The sequence below is a fragment of the Falco biarmicus genome, chromosome 1, assembly GCF_023638135.1.
Source record: "Falco biarmicus isolate bFalBia1 chromosome 1, bFalBia1.pri, whole genome shotgun sequence".
Classification (NCBI taxonomy): Eukaryota; Metazoa; Chordata; class Aves; order Falconiformes; family Falconidae; genus Falco; species Falco biarmicus.
The window spans coordinates 36,979,480-36,997,809 of NC_079288.1; the positions used below are offsets into that span (position 1 = coordinate 36,979,480).

At 37.7% G+C, this 18,330-nt stretch overlaps 1 protein-coding gene across 9 annotated transcripts in view; it reads right to left on the reverse strand.

Annotated features, from left to right (window-relative positions):
* The window catches only part of CIT (citron rho-interacting serine/threonine kinase), a 73,748-nt gene extending 59,635 nt beyond the window's left edge, over positions 1-14,113 (reverse strand). For 7 of the 9 annotated variants that reach the window (XM_056328118.1, XM_056328088.1, XM_056328072.1 and 4 more), the window contains exons 1-9: positions 13,837-13,989; positions 13,580-13,705; positions 12,230-12,371; positions 10,800-10,975; positions 9,343-9,444; positions 8,992-9,134; positions 8,333-8,426; positions 6,881-7,084; positions 5,575-5,728 (exon numbers count right to left, since the gene is read on the reverse strand). In XM_056328118.1, coding sequence (XP_056184093.1) covers positions 5,575-5,728; positions 6,881-7,084; positions 8,333-8,426; positions 8,992-9,134; positions 9,343-9,444; positions 10,800-10,975; positions 12,230-12,371; positions 13,580-13,675 — 1,111 coding nt within the window. In that variant the 5' untranslated portion in view covers positions 13,676-13,705; positions 13,837-13,989. Of the gene's footprint in view, positions 1-5,574; positions 5,729-6,880; positions 7,085-8,332; positions 8,427-8,991; positions 9,135-9,342; positions 9,445-10,799; positions 10,976-12,229; positions 12,372-13,579; positions 13,706-13,836; positions 13,990-14,042 lie in introns of those variants that run through there. The other 2 variants (XM_056328063.1, XM_056328054.1) reach the window with 2 other exon arrangements.
* Between the last annotated feature and the right edge of the window lie 4,217 nt (positions 14,114-18,330).

The following is an 18,330-nucleotide window of genomic DNA, read 5'->3' on the forward strand; positions in this document are numbered from 1 at the left end:
GTGCTCTTAATGATTAAAAACAGGGAAGCAAGAGAAAACAGTTTGTAAGTATATCCTCTTTAATGCAAAAATAAGCTCAAGTTACAGTTAATTCATAGCAGAGAAGGGTAAGGTCAGGAATTGGTATTTTTTAGTTTAGGACCTCTGATGAAAGAACTTTGCATATCCTATTACAGGAAGGGGTTTCTGTGGGGTTTTTAACATTGTCTTTGAAAACAGATACTGTCTAGCAGGTAAAGCAATAGACAAAGAAACAAACTATTCACTACCTCTGGGGAAGCCTAGAATCTTTCTTAAATAGGTAGCAAAAACCAACATAGCTGCCTTTTTATAATGGTATAAAAACGCTGTTACATGCTCCTCAGAGTTTGACAGATAACTTCATCTTTGAAAGAGTTACCTAGTGCCTTACTTCTCACCAGAGATTAGCTAAGAAGCTCTTAAGGAGTCATCTTCAAGCCCTTGCAATTAAAACCAAAGTCTTTCCTCTACCAACAATAAGAATTCCTAGTCAAACCACACGCATAACAGAAAATATAATTTAAATATGCCTAAAATCAGCATGCACATAAAAAGATTAAAAGCACTCAATAGGGGAACAATGGATACGAGAAGATAAAACTGAAGGCAAGACAGAGCAAACCTTTGGGGCTGGTGGGAAACTAAAGAGCACAATGTTTTAGACTACAGTTTCCTCTAATGTTTGATAAAAGATGTGAATGAAGAAAAATTACAAAACAATGAAAAAAATCATTTGCCCTCTATTTTGCATTCACTAAAAAATCTGAGTGACAGTCCAAAAACTCTGCAACTTTGTAGTATAAGCTTGTTACAGTATTTGTATCAAGAAACAGTAGTGACTAAGAAGAAAACTTAAAACAGTCATTCCACAAAAACAGCTCTAGATGTGAAGTACTTCTGAACTGTCAACATCAACTGAAAATGAGAAGCAGAACTTCTTCAGAAGTTTCAGGACACTGGACAAAATCTCACTGAGGAAAAAGAAGGAATATCTTTAAAAGCAAGCTAGATCCACTCTGATTTTGTTAATTATTTGGTTGCTTCTTCATAGTCCTTTATTCCTAACACTAAGGAGTCCTTTGCCCAAAGCATCTGCAGAATAAAGAGAGTAGTCTTGTAATAAAAAAAAAAAAGCTAAAACTGATGAGCAGTTTTGTTCTCAAATGTGGGTCACACAGTGACATAATCTCCAGTTACATTATTATTTCTTGCTTAAAATCAGAGGACTGTTGCACAAAAATACAGCATTTTCAGAACAAGATGAAGATTGGTGAATGCAAATACACGGATGTGCTTATCAGTTGCTTCTTTAAAGGGAAGAATCCTTTAGTGGAGGTCAAGATAAGACTCTGAGAACTGAATGTTAAAACCATTCCATTGCATCTGGCAAGGTGAAAGATTTTCATTTTTTTCAGGCTCACTCAAAAGGGAGGCAAAATCATTACTCAAAAAGACAGTAACACCAATGCTTCTACTCGAACAAACTGGTTGGGTATTAAGACCTCTTTCTGTCTCCGTTACGTTACAAACGAACGTACATATTCTGTTTACCATTTAAAGTATCTTGCAAAGAACTGTATGTTTTAAAAAAAGCCAATTGCTTGCCTAGATACCTCCCCACTTGTGGAAGGATGTAACCCTCTTCCATCTGTTCCAAAGAATGACTTTCAGAGGAAAAGGGGGTGTTGTAGGTTGCTAAGTTAAGGAAAAAAAAAAACCAAAAACCCCAAACTACCACACATACACTGCAGTACTTTAACCAGTTTATCATTAAGATTAGATATAATGTGTCTTATGGAAAAAAGCTTGCCTTTTTTTCCTTTTTTTTTAACTCTGCACTAGTGTATGTATTTATGATTAGTTCAAGGAACATTGCCTTAATCAGGTCTTTCCATTCTTTCAAAATATTTTCATGCAAATTCAGAAAAGAGATACTGCGTTTCCCCTGGGACAGTGAAAAACTTAACTGAAATAGGAAATCTAAAGGAGATACAGAACATTTCTTAAGAATGAAAATGTGTCTTTTCTTGATCTACAAGGTGATCTATATATGCTTTCTGAGGAAAAGCATCCACACAGCCTAAGTAGGTTAGGCATTATTCTTCCTCAGGCTTTAAGAGGCCTATTTGAATAAAGCGTTATGGAAGAAAAATAGAAAATAGAAAATCCAACTGATGTAATTTAAGGATGTTTTCTCTAAGACCACTTTAAAAAAAAAAGGCATTATACTAGTTCTAGCCAATCTCCACGATATGATCTTAACATCTTTACTGTTCTGTCAAGACAATGATCCAACACATATATTTCTGTTAATAAAAGTCATCTTGAAGCTGACACGAAAGTGATCTCCACTCAGAGAAACAAGTCAACACATTTTTCTGAAGGCAAGCATTTAAATGAAACATCACGATGTTTAAATGTTACTGAATGACAATTTTGGGTTCATAAGGATAAGGAAGAGCCTTGGACTTAAGAACAATGAGATTTAGGTTTCTGCCTGTTTAATAGCAAAAGACAGCCTAAAAATCAGTCTGCAACACTTCCAAGTTCTTCTGTTTGCACAAGACACTAATTATTTTCTTCTCATATATATTGTTTCTTCATGCAAGTCCAAATACACCATTCCATTTTCAAGACCTCTTGGACTGCAGTTACAAAACAACTCTTAAAACAGAAGATTGTTTATGCTATACATATATATGGCTTAGATGACAATGTAAGTCTTCTGACCATCTCTCAGCTAACCTCAGCAGGCATATTTTTGGTTCAAATATAAACAGCTGATGTAATTTATGGATTTCAAACAGTGAAAGATGATTAACAAAATCCCCAAACTATATACAATGCAACCATGTTGCCAATAACACAAGTATTTCATTTCCCCATTCTCTACTTCTGATTTGAGATACTTATCAAGCAAACAGTTCCGTTACCAACTTTCCAGTTAAAATCCCGATCATTTAGCTGAAACACAGATAGAAATATGTTTATTCTATGTAAATAAATTTCAAAATATTTTCAGAAAATTGTCAAGTAAATCATCATAATCTTTTGAAAGTTTTGGGGTTTTCTGTTTGGTTGGGGTGGTGTCTGTTTTAGGGGACGGGGAGGAGCTGTTCGAAGCTTTTTAAGTCAATCAATAGCAGAAATCAACAAATACAGAGGGCAGAATCCATAAAAATGTTTCAGTACAATACTCCAAAGAAGGGGAAAATTACCTGTTGAGACAGATTCAATTAAATCTGACTTTAGGTTTAATGATTTGATTCTGTATCTGTAACTTAAGAGCTGCTTCTGAGACACATGCTACTTGAAACAAGGGAAGCTGGGAGCTTTTTTAGAGGCAACTATCTTTTGGGAAGGTGTTTACTGAAAAGTCAGGTGTTTCCTAAGCTAACATAACAACAAAATGTAACACTGAAAAACCCCTTAATAACACATTCTTAACCAAAATCTGTTAAAATGGTTTGTTAAAAAAGGTTATCCTGGAACTCCCAGCACACTGACTTAAATACCTGCAAGGCAAGTGTACCAATTTTTCCCCTACCTTTTCCAGTCTCAAATATAAATAATATCATTGCTTTTATAGACTAGAGGAAAGTCTAATTGTGCTGACACAGAAATTATTTAACAGTCACAGAATCATTTAGGTTGGAAAAGACCCTTAAGATCACCGAGTCCAACATTCCACATATCCAAAATCTTTGACCAGATTAACTTGAGGTAGTGAGATTCTTTAATCTACACCTAAATCCTGTGACCTCTTCCAGCACTCACTGGTTTACTAATTTTCTCAGGCTGCCATTGCTCCAGTTAAACACCACTATCTGCAGAGGTCATGATAAGAAAGAAACCTTTAGCTTTTAGATAGCCCAGGTCAAAGCTGACAAGGGTTTTCAATAGAATGACAGTGACATCGCCCTGAATAAGCCAGCAAATGGAGAAGCACTGCAGAGAGCAAAGCCATAGGTGATCCATTGAATTTGTTACTAAAAGCAAGAAGACTGCTGTGTTTTGTGCTAGTTACAGTGGGGTTTTATGAAGTCTGAGACATAACAACGAAGTCAGGGGTCAAAACTGCATGAATCTTCACAGAAGTTAGGTCCAGATATTATACGGAATGATGCAATCCACAGGCCAGCTGCAGACAGAAATGCGATTTTTAAAATCCCAAATGATTATTTCAACATTATAATGACATCAGGGCTGCCTACCAGCTTGTCCATCAGTATCACTGTTGTCACATCAAATGGCAAAACACTCAATTAACTTGTGCAGTTGTGTGAATATTAGACAGACAATTGCCAAGGAAACACGAGAACATATGCTCACATGCCATTTTTTTCCAGATCTGAGATAATATGATACAAATGCAATAGAAAAATTTTAGAAACAGAAACTGGTGACTTAGGCAAAGGCCTCTGGGGGAAAAAGGCAGAGTGAGTTGAAGTGTGGGAAATCTATGCTAAAATGATGAAAATGACTCAAGGCGCAATGGCTCTCAAAGGGCAGAAACAATGGAATTTAACACAACAGCAGCTCCACAAGTTCAAAATTAATGAATCAACAGAAAAGTGAGTAAACATTCTGTGGAGCTTCCAGCTGAAGTGCAGAGATAGTCATCAAAAGTAGAAGCACTGGCTTAGCAATTTGTCATGGAAAATGGAGCACAATCATTGCTCTTACAGCGTATTTGATAAAGAATATAAGGCAGACATGTTCCTTGCACAGATAATCTTACAGTCCAAATAATTTAAAATACTATCAAACACAAGTCAGGCACTCATACATAGATCATCAAAGATCCGTGAAATATTTGCTTTTGCGATGGAGCTGGTGCCTCAGTACTTCCAGATACTAAATTCCATTGCTTCCCTAGTTTCATAAACAATTTTCTGCAGAGAAAATTACTACTTCATTTTCTTTATTCTATTTCTAGTGGAATGAACAGATTTTTGACAAAAAAAAAAAAAATCAGTCTTATATTAGACACATTAACTCTGAGGAAAAACACCAATGCCCTTATGACCGCTGACATTTTATCATCTACAGGAGCTAAAAAAAAATCACCACACCAACCAACCAACCTCAAGTGAAGTTGGATCACAAGATGAAAAGAGAGAATGCTGAAAATACAACAAAAAGTAATGAGATGAAGCCATAATTAAGCAAACTGAGGTGGATAAGGCCTGAAAGAACACACTGATGCATTTTAATCTGAGGAAGGACATGGAAAGGACCGTTTTGATTTTCCAGTCTAGTGCCTACAGTAATATGGCAATTGCATCAGAAATTCATATAGAAGTGTATTAAACTTCATCTTGCCTTACAATTTTCACCTGAGAGATGTTAACATATCCTATCCAAAAGCAAAAACGAATTGTTTTGTTAAAAATACCTGCTCCAGGACACAGTCCTTTCTTATTATTCTTATTATGAATATTATTATGAATAACTATTCAGATCAAACACACTTAAATACACACATTGTACAAATTTTCATGTCCCCCAAGGAAACAGGAATTGTTACAAACACAGTATTATTCTACTTACAGTTACGGATATTATCCCAGTCAATTTTAGAAAAAAATGGATGGCAGCACAGTCCCTCATAACCTAATCTTTCCTTCTGCCCACAAAGCAGACTCTGGATCAGATCAAGAAATTCACTACTAACTTTCACATCCTCTGGGAACTTCAGAAATCTCTGCATTAGAAAGAAAAGAATTTCTGCTTAGTAGGAAAATGGTAAGATTAAGTTTCATTTTTCTGAGATATGCCAAGCACAAAGGATAATTATTTATAGCATACAAATAAAAGTATTGTGCTTTTTTCCAAACAGGATTTTATATGCATTTACTGCAGTAAAGATAAGAAAAACAACCATTCCCTATCAGACAAATGGTAGTCCCGGATCACTCTCTCATGTTAACAATGGCCAATGGCAAACACAAACGAAGAGTACCACAAAACGCTTCCCCAGAAATTTTTTTTAATTTTTTGAACCAGGGATGTCTTTGTGTTTACCAAATCTCAATGGATTCTTCTCCTATGAATTTTTCTAGTTGCTCCTTAAGCACACATAAACAGTCAGTAGGTGCAAACTTACTCCCCAGCATGAGAACGTGCTACAAGAAGTATCCTTTTCTGTTGTAACGTAGTTACTGCTGGCTCCTTTCATTTGATGCCCCTAATTCCCATATTAGAAGAGATAACAGGTACACATTATTTGCTCACTTCCACTCAGCTACACATGATTATTTTCTTTCTTTTTTTCTTTCCTACTAACTCCCACCATTCTATGTTTTTCAGGCTGTTATGAAGAACAAAACTGACATTTGCATAGATCATAACATCAAGATACTGTTCTTGAGCCCACCACTGGGTAAAGTTGGGGTACTTTTCCCTTCATATACATTGGTTTAAACTTATTTACACTAAATTTCATGTGATGTTTTAATCATGCAGACACTCAATATCCTCAAGTCTTCCTGCAGCTCTTCATAGCTAGCCCTTGCCTTTACTATCCACAAACACTTAGTAAGATGCAGAAACTTTATCAATTCACAATTGTTCCTTTCAATTTCTCTTCTAGATTATTTTGGAAATGCTGCAATTATAGTTGCCAGCTACATCTCTTTTAATTCATGCACTGCAGATGGTTATTTTTAGACACCTGTTACAAAAAATAACTTGATATCTACAATACATAGACATATAGAAATATAAAGCATATATTCTAATTATTTTATGAACATGGCAAAGTAAGAGAGATTTGTAAGCTTCCCTTCTCAACCGTCAAAACATAGCCTTTAGTTACAGCTTTTTTAGACAAGAACATGGGAGGAATCCTCTTTACCTGGAAGTTCATGATGTTATTGAAAGTTTTTGCTGTAGTTCCTTCAGCAAACGGAGATCGTCCATAGATCATTTCATACGCAATGACTCCTAGGGACCACCAGTCACATTCTGGACCATAAGAAGCTTTGCCATCTCCATTCAATCCCAATAGCATTTCTGGTGCAATGTAGTCAGGTGTGCCAACAGGTAGCTTGGCATTTGCCTAGAAGCAAAGATATATCAAGTGAAATTACAGCACTTTCTGTTCATTTTGATTTTGGTAATAAACCAAATCTTTTCTCTTCTGCCCCTCTCCCCCTTTTTTTTTCCTTTTTCTTTTTTTAATGAGACACAATTTTGAGCCCTCCAAGTAAATTTTAAACTAAGTGATTTTAAGCAAGGCTATTAAGCAAGAAAGTGCAAGGTTAAGGAAACTGCTGATAAAGAAACAGAAAGCAAACTATTTAGTATAAAAAGTCAAATTATCAGAGATATCTGTTACTAGAAAGTACAAACAGCTGAAGTAGAAAAGCAGCCTTCTAAAAAGCACAGGATTACTAAACACTAAGTTTTAAGCAGTGTACATACTCTAGCAGTACTGTTTCTACTACTGTTAACAGGGACATCATAGCTGAAATTTCAAAAATAGTCAAATTTAGACATAAACATGACCTTGCCTTCATTCCATTCAGTGTCAACCCTGCCTTTCTACCTTGTGTTCATGATCAGCAAAGTATCTGAATTTTTGGAATGCTTAGAAAAGGTAATTCAGGAGTCAAAAATGCAATAATTTTTGCACCAAGTGGCATAAAGAATGGAACAAAACAGCAGGCAGACTAACACAAAAACCTGAAGACAACTAAAAAGGTAGTAAGAAAAAAATTAAAAGAAAAATGCAATGCAGAGAAGACTGGAAAGGGTAGAACAGGGAAAACAAAATACTGAGTCACAGTAATAAGAAAAAGCTACAAAAAAGTAAAAATTATAACACAAGACAGGAATCTGGCATAGAACTTCATATTCTTGCTAACTACATTTTAATTTCAAATTATCATTTGAAGTTGTATGCAGTTACCTAAATTTACCAGTAACTTATAACAACAAATGATTTTCAGTCCAATTATGAACAATTATAAATCCACGTCCTTCTTTAAACACAGCATTGAACAGTATGGTTTTTTATTGTATGATTTTTATATTGTAATGCAGCACCATGAGAAAGTAAACCTGCCTCTACCTTGTGTATTAAAATTTTAATAAGCAATTATGTATCTATTGAGAGCTACAAAAAATCTCAAGCTCACATTTGAAAAGCCATTCATAAATGGAAAAATATGTTGTGATAGATTCCATACTGGACAAGAAAGGCAGAAGAACAAGGTGTAATCAAGGAAAGATGTAATGTTAGTTTTCCTTTTTTGATTGGACCACCCAAACAAGCCGTAGACAAAGTTCAAATCCAGATTATTACCGTTTTGTTCACTGTCATTTTGGCAGCTGACCCAAAGTCCACCAGTTTAATGTGTCCTGTTCGGTCAATAAGAACATTCTCTGGTTTGATATCTCTGTAAGCAAGAAAGCAGTCAGTACCTTTCCATGCCATTCCCCACTGTTACATCTAGATAACAAGATATAGATTTATTGAACTCCAATATGATTTGAAAATGCATACAGTAACAGCCTTCAAACTTTGATATGATCTTTAGAAAACTGTGATATTTAACTACTCCAACATCCTATACTGCCCTGTTCACCAATCAGCCCACAACAAGTTTTAACAATTACACTGATTTCCTGTACTACTTGGTGCTAAAAGCAACCATCTCTGGAAAAGATTTTTATTTTTTATACAGCAACATTAGGGCTTCTTTTTACTAAGCCTCCAGAAAAAATATGTAACAATCCTTTCTTGATATTAGTTTGAACTTTACATCAAAGTCAATGCCTTTAGCTACAATTATAGTTGGACTCTGATTTAATTTTCTAATTTTCTCATCTGATACAGCATGTGAAATACTGTCCTGAAAGAGGATGGAACATAAAAAATCACAACAAGAATGCATCATTCCAGAACACTTTTCTGGAATGATACTGATCAAATATGTGCACTGCAAAGCAACCTTTACCTACCGGTGGACATAACCCATCTGATGGACACTGTGAATAGCCAAAATCAACTCTGCAAGATAAAACTGCACCATACTCTCATCTAGCTGGTCTCCATATCGGTTTAAGAGTGACAGTAAGTCCCCTCCAGGATGATACTCCATAACCTACATAAAATTTTAAAGGAACAGATATAGCTCATATATAGAAAAGATACTCCATTCAACCCCATATTACACTGGACACATATCAAACAGTGACACATAATGCAGGAAAATTTACAGAAGATAAGCACATTTCAACCATCATGCTCTTCAACATAACAATGGCAATAGTGCTCAACAGAGGAGAAAAGAAACGAAGGCTAGGCATTACCAAGTAGAGATTTTTCTTGTCTTGAAATGCATATTGTAACTGTGGAATCCATGGGCTGGTGCTCTGAGATAATACACTGCGTTCTTCCTCAAAAAATGACACCTACAAAAAAAAAGAAAGTCTTCAGCTATATCATGATGCAACTGAGTTAGAATATATTAGAATCCCCTAGTTTCAGAAAGATTTGAGTCTGTGCCAAAGGCACACATCAGAAAAAAATTAAATGACACAGAAAATATTAAATGTTATTTCCTTGTGATGTGCACCTTTAAAAAAGTAATTTTACTCCTCTGTGTTCCCTGTTACCCTCCCACCTTCTGTTGTCTAGCTTGCTTTCAAGTGAACTGTGCCTGCAGCAAAGGCCAGCTTCCCTTCCAAGCTGGTGAAGCATCCACAAGTCCAGAGTGCAATTTTGGTTGACTCCATCTGGACTAGCCCTAATAAAATAAAACTACTCTCAAAAGAACCAGATAAGAAGAGAAGCTAGAGCAATTACGGGGTAGCACCTTACAGCTAATTCAGTCATAAATTAATTGGAAGGTATTGAAACACAAGGCACTCTTGAAATCATACTCTAGCAACCGTTTAATTATTCAGATGTATAGTATAGCCAGACAAGAAATTAATTTTCTTACAGAGATACTGCAAGTTCATTTAGATCAACATCCCCTACTTTCACTGACCCACGCTCAACGAGACCAAGCAAGTGTCATATTGAGGGCAGCATCATACTTTGCTTTCTTATCAACCTATGACATCGCAAGAGTAATTTTAGTTTATCTTCATTTCTGATAGCCATAAACAATGCTAAGGGATGTCAGATGCAGGCTAACTGCACCATATATTGGGAACAACTGATGCTGATATTGCTGTATAAATTCACGAGGTCTTCATGGAGTATCTCTGTCCTACTTGTCATCTCATGTCAGTGAAAGATTAACTTCCGTTTCTCACCAAACTACGATAACAACCTCCATTATCCCTTTTTTAAGTTTTCAAGTAACACATTTCTCAAGCTAGTGAGAGGCTCTCCATAAAAATCCAGTCACCACAGTTTGCCTTCACACCCACTCTTGACATTCTACATTGCTCTTTAAAATAAAAAAAAAAAAAACCTTAATGAATAGATTGCCTAAAAATTCAAGCCATCATCAAACTGATCAATACTGATCCACTATTTTCTTCATCTGTCTTTTCCTGTCTTACAATTAGATGGTAAGCTCTTTAAGACAAGGGCCATTATTTTTTTGGATGGCACTTCAACCAATAGATTCATAGTCTACGACAACAGTTTTTAAACACAGCAGAACTACACACAAATATACTACTTCACTGCAATGTAGGACAATCCTTCTCAAGGTAAACTTTTAACTTAGTTCTAATAGTAGTGACAAAAAGGAAGTATTCAACAAATTGTAATTCATCCATCTACTGTCATAACGGAAAAATATACATACATTCTCCTGTGCCAACAAGGACTCCTTGCTCATCACCTTCATAGCATATACATCACCAGTAACTTTCTCTCTTACTACTTTTACATCTGCAAAGTGACCACAGCCAACCACACTCTTTACTTCAAAATCCTTCATGCTGGGTTGCAATTCCTTTAATTCAGCTATAGTCTCTGCATCTATAAAACCAAAAAATTTATTTTTATGTTAGCCAACTGGCATTTCGTAACAGACACATCATCAAAAATGGGGACTAAAACAACAAAAAACCCAAAACATTTTGTTCCAAACTCTCAGGAAATGTTAAATCATTACAGAATATGCTTCTCAAAAAAACCCAGTACGCATAAGAACTAGAAAAAGACTGTATTAATGCACAGTTAAGACTGAAATACAGTACATACAAAAAAAAATCAGGAAATGTTAAGATAGTTCCCATAGCAACCATAATTCTGTCCCATTCATAACATCATAGGCTGATAGCCTCTTCTGTTTCTAAATTCTTTCCAACCATCCTTTACCAATACAAAGTATATTTTCTAAATACGAGGGCTTTACCCAGCCAAGTTCTACCAGTCAAGTGGCAGGGTTTTCTTCTCTGCCTGTGGGAGGCACTAGTCCATTGTCTAACAAATAATTGTAGCCATTTATTTCAGATACTCAGTTCAAGTTTTCCATTAACTAGTTTCAACCATCACGCACTGTGATAATCAATTGCTCGTGGTAGATGTTCTAAAAATTCTTCAGACTAGCAGAAAATTACTCTCCACTAATAATATCTAGAAACTGTTAGACAGAACTATTACAGAGTGCATGGTAAGTTACTTTCATCCAAATGGCTTTCTAGTATATCTTAATGAAAAAAATTGATGAAAATTGATGAAAATCTAAGCACAATATCAGTAAACTATTTACTCCATCAGAAATTATGTTTCTGAAGCACACAATTAACATTCACAAGTTATGCATACAAAATTCAGGTGACACATGGAATCCAAAAGCTTACTTCAAGCTGAAAAAGCCAACGATTACCAAGTTCCTTTCTAGAATTTTTTTTTCCTCATACCTCTAGTCACCATCCTGCTCTTGACATCTGACATCCTTCTGTGGTGCATACTTGGAGCTTTGCTGTATGTACTACTCAGAAACTTTTAAAGTGCCTCCTTAACTATAAGTATAGTACAGACTAAAAAGGATGCACGTTCGAGTCACAGCACTTCAAAAGACACTTGCACTTGACATTTTTGAACCTGAACAAAGCCTTTACTAAGATTGCCAAGATCCCCTTTGCAATGTTGGGTCTGCCCACAAAACATCAGATGCTCAAAGTCCTGGGTTACAATCATTAATGAATCAAAGTAAATAAAGCATTATTCAAGCATTCAGATTCTGAAGAAAAAATGACACCTGAAAATTAGTCTAAACAAACTTACACTTTCTGACAAAGTTGCCAACATGTTTAATTTTCATTAACGTGGGGTTTCTGCATTCTTCAAAGAGAACGAATAAAGAATCAAGGATGCCTTCCCGGGAGAGAGGAGACATCTGCTGTTGAGTCACAAAGAGTGGCTTCCCCTGTTAAGAAAAAGAAGCAACAGCAGATGGAGTCTCAGACAACAATGAAAAGCCTCAAATCAATAACATATGTATAGAGCAGATTATATATTATCCATTTAAAAATCACTACTTCAGAAATTAGACAAATTATACAGAAGTGTAAGGTAAATATATCAACTTACTGTCTTAATGGCAATAGCTAGAGGTATTTTATTTTTAGACAAAACAATCCTCTAAAGATTGTTAAAGTTCAAATGACAGCTTTCTTGGAACGATGTACATCCCACTGATGACTCTGATCTCATTGGCTTTTTTCTTGACATTGTACCATGTGGGTTTTTTTCATGATACAAGTAGTTTAAGCAATCAGCATCAATATTAGCTCTAGATGGAAAAGCTGCTGAATTTCAGATGATCAAATAGCACCTGGTTACATAAATCCACCTCATGACAAACCCTCAGCTACATCACCCAGGAAAAAAATGGGGATTACAGGACACAATGCAACATTGCATCTTTATGTGGGAAAATCCACTCAGGCTAAAACATCAACAGATACACATAAATCTATGACAAGCCACTATCTGCTGAACTTTGTGCAAACTCGGTACACACTTTGAACTTCAACTAATTATCCCTTTCTCTTACTCCTTCCTCCTGTTATAGTTGAATTGAAATAACTAGAGCCTGAATTAAATTCACTAAGTATTTATTAAGGCAGGAAAGCAAAAACAGCACTGGGCGGCCGGGGAGTCACAGCTCCATCCAGGCTCGCAAATTCCAACAAGTATCACAGCCCTTTTATCCTCAACTTCAAGGCTGGTTGGCTGGTTTAAGCAAACAGTTATGCTTTCAATCACGTAGCAAGAAGCTGTACATTGCAAAAACTAATCTATTTTTACACTAAGGTCTAAACAAAGACAAAAGTTGTCATAGTAACATGAGATTATGGTTTAACATTTGCCTTTAGAAAGTATATCTTGCAACCTCATGGTTAAGTCTTTTCTCACCAGACAGAACATTCTCAAATCTGTTGCAGCAAGATTGTTCCTTTTATTGAAACCCCATTTGATCAGCAAATTACCCTTAGTTACTTATTACACTCCAAAGGACCACACAGGCATGCTTTGAGTGTCCACGCTAACAAGCAAAACTGTATTTTCATACGCCGGGTATGGACGCAGATGAAACTGAGATCAGCTAATCCCAGGCCAGATGCTCTTTACCTGAAAGAGCAGATTGAGCCGAGAAACTCGGCTGGTGATGGGCTCCATCGGTCCTGCTTCTGCCGGGTTTCGGGCACCGCATTTAAACTTCAGCATCTTTAGAGATTATCGTGTGTCAAAGATCACCTGAAAAAAAGAACAGGGTCTTTCAAGCAGAGGCACGCGAATGGCTTACTTTAAGAAAAGGGGGATGGGAGGTGTGGGTTATAACTTAAGTAACTTGTATTTCCTTAGAGGTAAAAATTTATTAAAACTACCGAGCCTGAACGCGTCCGGTGTGCCACAGCAGTTAAGGCGGTGTGGGGAGCGGCGGGGGGAAGGACAGGCTGCGGAGGGAACACCAACCCTGAGGGCGCAGAACCCGCGCTGCCATCAGCCGCCGCCCCGGCCCGCGCTTCTCCTCACGCCACCGGCGCGAGCCCCGACCTCCAGCCATCCCACAACCCCCCGCGCCGCTGCCCACCTGCCGCCCCGCTTTACCGCCATCCCGGTTTGAACGGAGCAAGGGCGTGCCGCGGCGAGCATCACTTCCGATGACGCGCACCGGGCGCCCCCTGCTCAGCCAATCCCGAGGCCGGCCTGGCGGGCGCGCAGTCGTCAGTTGCCGCGGCTGCCGCGGGGGAGCGGCCGAGGCCCCTGGGGACGTCAGCTGTGCGTCACTCCGCCGAGCGGGCCGTTAACGGTTGTAACCGCCACGGTAGCGGTCTGGCCGGGCCGCCGGGCAGCGTGGGGCTTCCCCCGCGCTGGGGCTGGCAGCCGCCCGCCCGCTGACCCAGACCTGGCGGGAGGGCGGGGGCTCTGCCGGGGCGCGGCGGGGAGACGCTGCCGTGTGCGGCCGCTGCTCTGCTCTCACGGGTGTGTTCCCGTAAAGTGTGTGCGGCTTGTTCTGTATGTTACTTCTGCCTTTTTTGTTTTTCTCTTCTTTTTTTTTTTTTTTTTTTTTTCCCTGCCTTTGCCAAATCTTAAAAGGCCAAAATGACTCGCTCCTAATAGCTCTGACTGGAGCTGGTTCAACTGTAGACTAGGCGTCATAGCTGGCAGCAGCTAACCGCCAGGTAGGACAGCCAGAGGGGAAATAAAAATGTTCTCCAAAGCTTTAAATTTTCCTCTGTAAAATGATCGTTTGACCTTCATGTCCCAATTTATGGGTTTTTTAATTGATATGTGTGGCCATTTTATTCATATATGGGGTAATTAGCTTTCAAGTGAAGCATCAGTGAAAATGTTCCAGCTCTGGCATCCCCTCCAATGTGCCTACGTGCCACCCATCAAAATGCTAAGTGGAATGCAGCATGACCTTGTTTAACAGTGGATCAGTGCAGTGATGTCAGTGGAGAACATCAGCGTGAAGCATTGATGGTATCTGGAAACATCACAGTTATGCAAAAACCAGGATGCTGTTTCAAAGTACAGTTTGTTGGCAGGATTTAAGCTGGTAACAAATCTAGGTGATGGGGGTTCCTTGAATATAATCATATTGCTGTGTAGAGGTATAAAATGATATTTTGCTCTCCAGCAATTATTTTAATTATGCTAATAGTAGGTTGGCATCTAGCTGATGAAGTAATACACTGATGGATTTATTATATTATGACTTTATACAAATTATTTTACAGATCTACGCTTCCTTCCACCTCTTCCAGACCACTCCTGGAACACTGACATATTTTTAGTGTATTCCTTATCTCAAACTTACATATCTGGGTTCATTTCAAGTTATTAAACCTGAAAGAGTTTTTAAAATCTGATTTATTGCCCACCAGCTGCACTGCCAATTTGCTTTTTGGATTCTACTCAGGACACTGTCATTGTGTATGTCTCATCCACAACTGCATTGCACAGGAAAGATCAGCTTTTAAGAGGTGCAGTAAAGAGCTTCCTTCCTTTTCATAAACTTGTGAATTTTCATGCTAATGCATTTTAGTAAAGTGGCACATCCTACCTTGATACTTGGAACCCTGTTATGTCTAAGGGTGCTCTGTCCTAGATTTTGGACAAGTCTTAACTGTCTGCCATTCAAACTAAGAGGAGAACTTCAAGCTCCTCTGCCTTTCACTTTCTCCAGATTACCTTCTGCTGCACAACTGCTGTTGGCCCCCCTCTCTTCTGTTACAATTACTGTTAAATATCCACACTGTTTCTAATGCCACCTAGGGAAAATTACAGTTTCTGTAGATTAGATTTAGAAAAGGGGGGAAGCAGAAGAGCTGGGTTCTCTTTCTGACAGCTCATCTCCATATTGTGTTGAATAACAAGGTGTTGCTGATTCTCTTTCCACCTTCTCTGCAAGATAGTGTAAAACAGCTGATCCACAAACCAGGTGAGGAGATGGGTCAGTCATTAAGGGTTTAATCTCACCCACGTTAGGCTACACTTTCCCTTCTCCAACATTAACACTAGCTCCGGGTCTCCTACACAGTATCCCAAATTTCACCAGCCAGGTGAACTGTTTGGGTAACAAATCTGCCTCAGTTGAGTAACTGACCTCTCAAATGCCCAGCAAGTTCAACAATTGTATGAGTTTAGCTGCTATGATTTTCATGTTTATAACTTAATTCTTCCAAATAAAGATTTCTTTTTTTCATACGGCTGACTGCTTGCAAGCAAGGAAGCTGGTTGTTAAAATCATTGTTTGGAACACACAGTTTTCCGTGTAATTTAGGTGTGGGCTCAAGTTAATGAGTTCCCTTTAAGGAAGTCCTTAAACATATTTTGCTGAAAGAAGCCAAGTGGTAGAAGATCACTTACTGGTTTTTCTTCTTTGTCGGTGTGTAAAAGACTCACATAAGCAAGAATGTCTAGCAGAAAAATGAAATAGTAGCATAAAAATACAGCTGCACCAGAACAATTAGCAAACATTAAGAAAAGAAGCTGAAGTGGCGGTTGAGGGAACTAGGGGAAAGAGAGAAAAGCTGTGCAGTTTCAGTGATAAAACCTCAGTACCCGTTTCTGATGTCTCAAATAAAAATAAATAAATACCTTTTCAGAAGAACACATACTTTGTTTTTCTTTAAATTGGCGATCTGAAGTCTTCCAAGTAAAGGTGATGATTTCTTCATACTTCTGATACTTTTATCAAGAGCAATTGTAGTACGCTAGTTCTTTGTCTTTATAATGGTCAAATTAGAGATCACTTCTTAATCTTGACAGCTACTCCTGTGGATAACCTCACTTGAAGGATCATCAGCAGACCTGCGGTTGTATAAAACAAGGGCTTATTCTCCACTATTAAATTAATAGGTCATTCAAAAGTGTAACAGAATAAATAGCTCTATGATTTTCCCTAAACAGGTCCCAATATGGTGCTCAACATGTTTTGACATCTCACCATGCACTGAATTGGTTACCATCTGTTTGGCATTTTTATTATAAGAGTAGGGGTTTCCCTTTATTTCCTTGGCCAAAATTCTCCACCTTCCTGCTGTTGTATACTGTGCCAAGGTGACTGTGTTCCAAAGATTGCTTGTCACTGTAACACCCTTCAGGCTTGCTCGGGGTCTAAGACACTAAGTAAATGTAAAAGACTGGGCATGCAGGTATGCCAACTTTTTGCCAAGAACCTGGCACTCAGATTCTCATCCAAACTGCCATATTTTAATGGGCAGAGAGATGCCAAATCCCCCCTAACACCATCTGGCTGTGAACTTCTGTATTTACAGCAGCATCTCTCTTAAATATCTTTATCTTTAGAGCAGCAAGACCGTCGTGACTGCTCCCAGGATGCTAACTTCCTGAGATTTACATATGGCTAGAATGTAATAAAAAAGGCTTGTACTATCACAATTCTAAGAGCTAAGCATGACCAAAAAACTTTTTTGTCCTACCTGGGAAATTTCTTCAAGTCTGGTTTTTCCAAACTTTAATGCTTATCTATTCATGGAGACTGGTAGCAGTTTGCAACCAACTTCCAGAGTACGTGGACCTCAGAAATCATGTTCTTCAGTGATTCATTTGTCAAGTGTTATGGCTGGCCTTTACCATAGCTGATCTATATGCCTATGAAAACACAGAATTAATTATCCATTCTCACCTCTATCCCTTTCTCTTAACTTACCAGTCTTTAAAAGACCTTGTAATAAACCAAGCTCTTCCGTTTTTTTTTCCTAGCCCTAACCCTGATCATAGCCAGGTTACCCCTTTCTGTATCAAAATAAAGGGTTAGACTTGGCTGACTCAAAAACCATCATAAACCCTTACTCTCACCATTGCTTAATGGAACCTAAACAATCCTTAGATCGTAGGCACATTTTTTACTACTTTCTTTTCCTAAACGACCACAAAATATGCAGCTTGGATGTAATAGTCACACACACTACAGGGGACAGAAATATTTGTACAATACATCTTCAGGAATAACAGTTACGGAAGAGGTAAGTAGATTCCTTTTCAGAGAAAGATATGAAGGCAAAGAGAAATAATCACCAGGAAAACAAATATATTGTCTTTCCTTCTGCAGTATTTTTAATTTCCTCCTTAGAATTTTTGGAAGACGACCACTCTGCATTCTCCTAGGATAAGCAGAAAGGAAATGGAACATTAAAAGACCTAACTGGCTGTTAGGTGTTTCTTCCATAGACTTCCACTAGAAGTTAGGTACATAGCTACATCTGACAATACACTTCAAGGTTCTTTTGACTGAAATATTAAAGAACTTTTTTGTTTGTATTAGCAATATGCTAATGATAATATTATGTAAGTGCTAATGTTCACTGGGGGGGCTTTGTTATACTTTTTTTAAAAAAATAAATCTG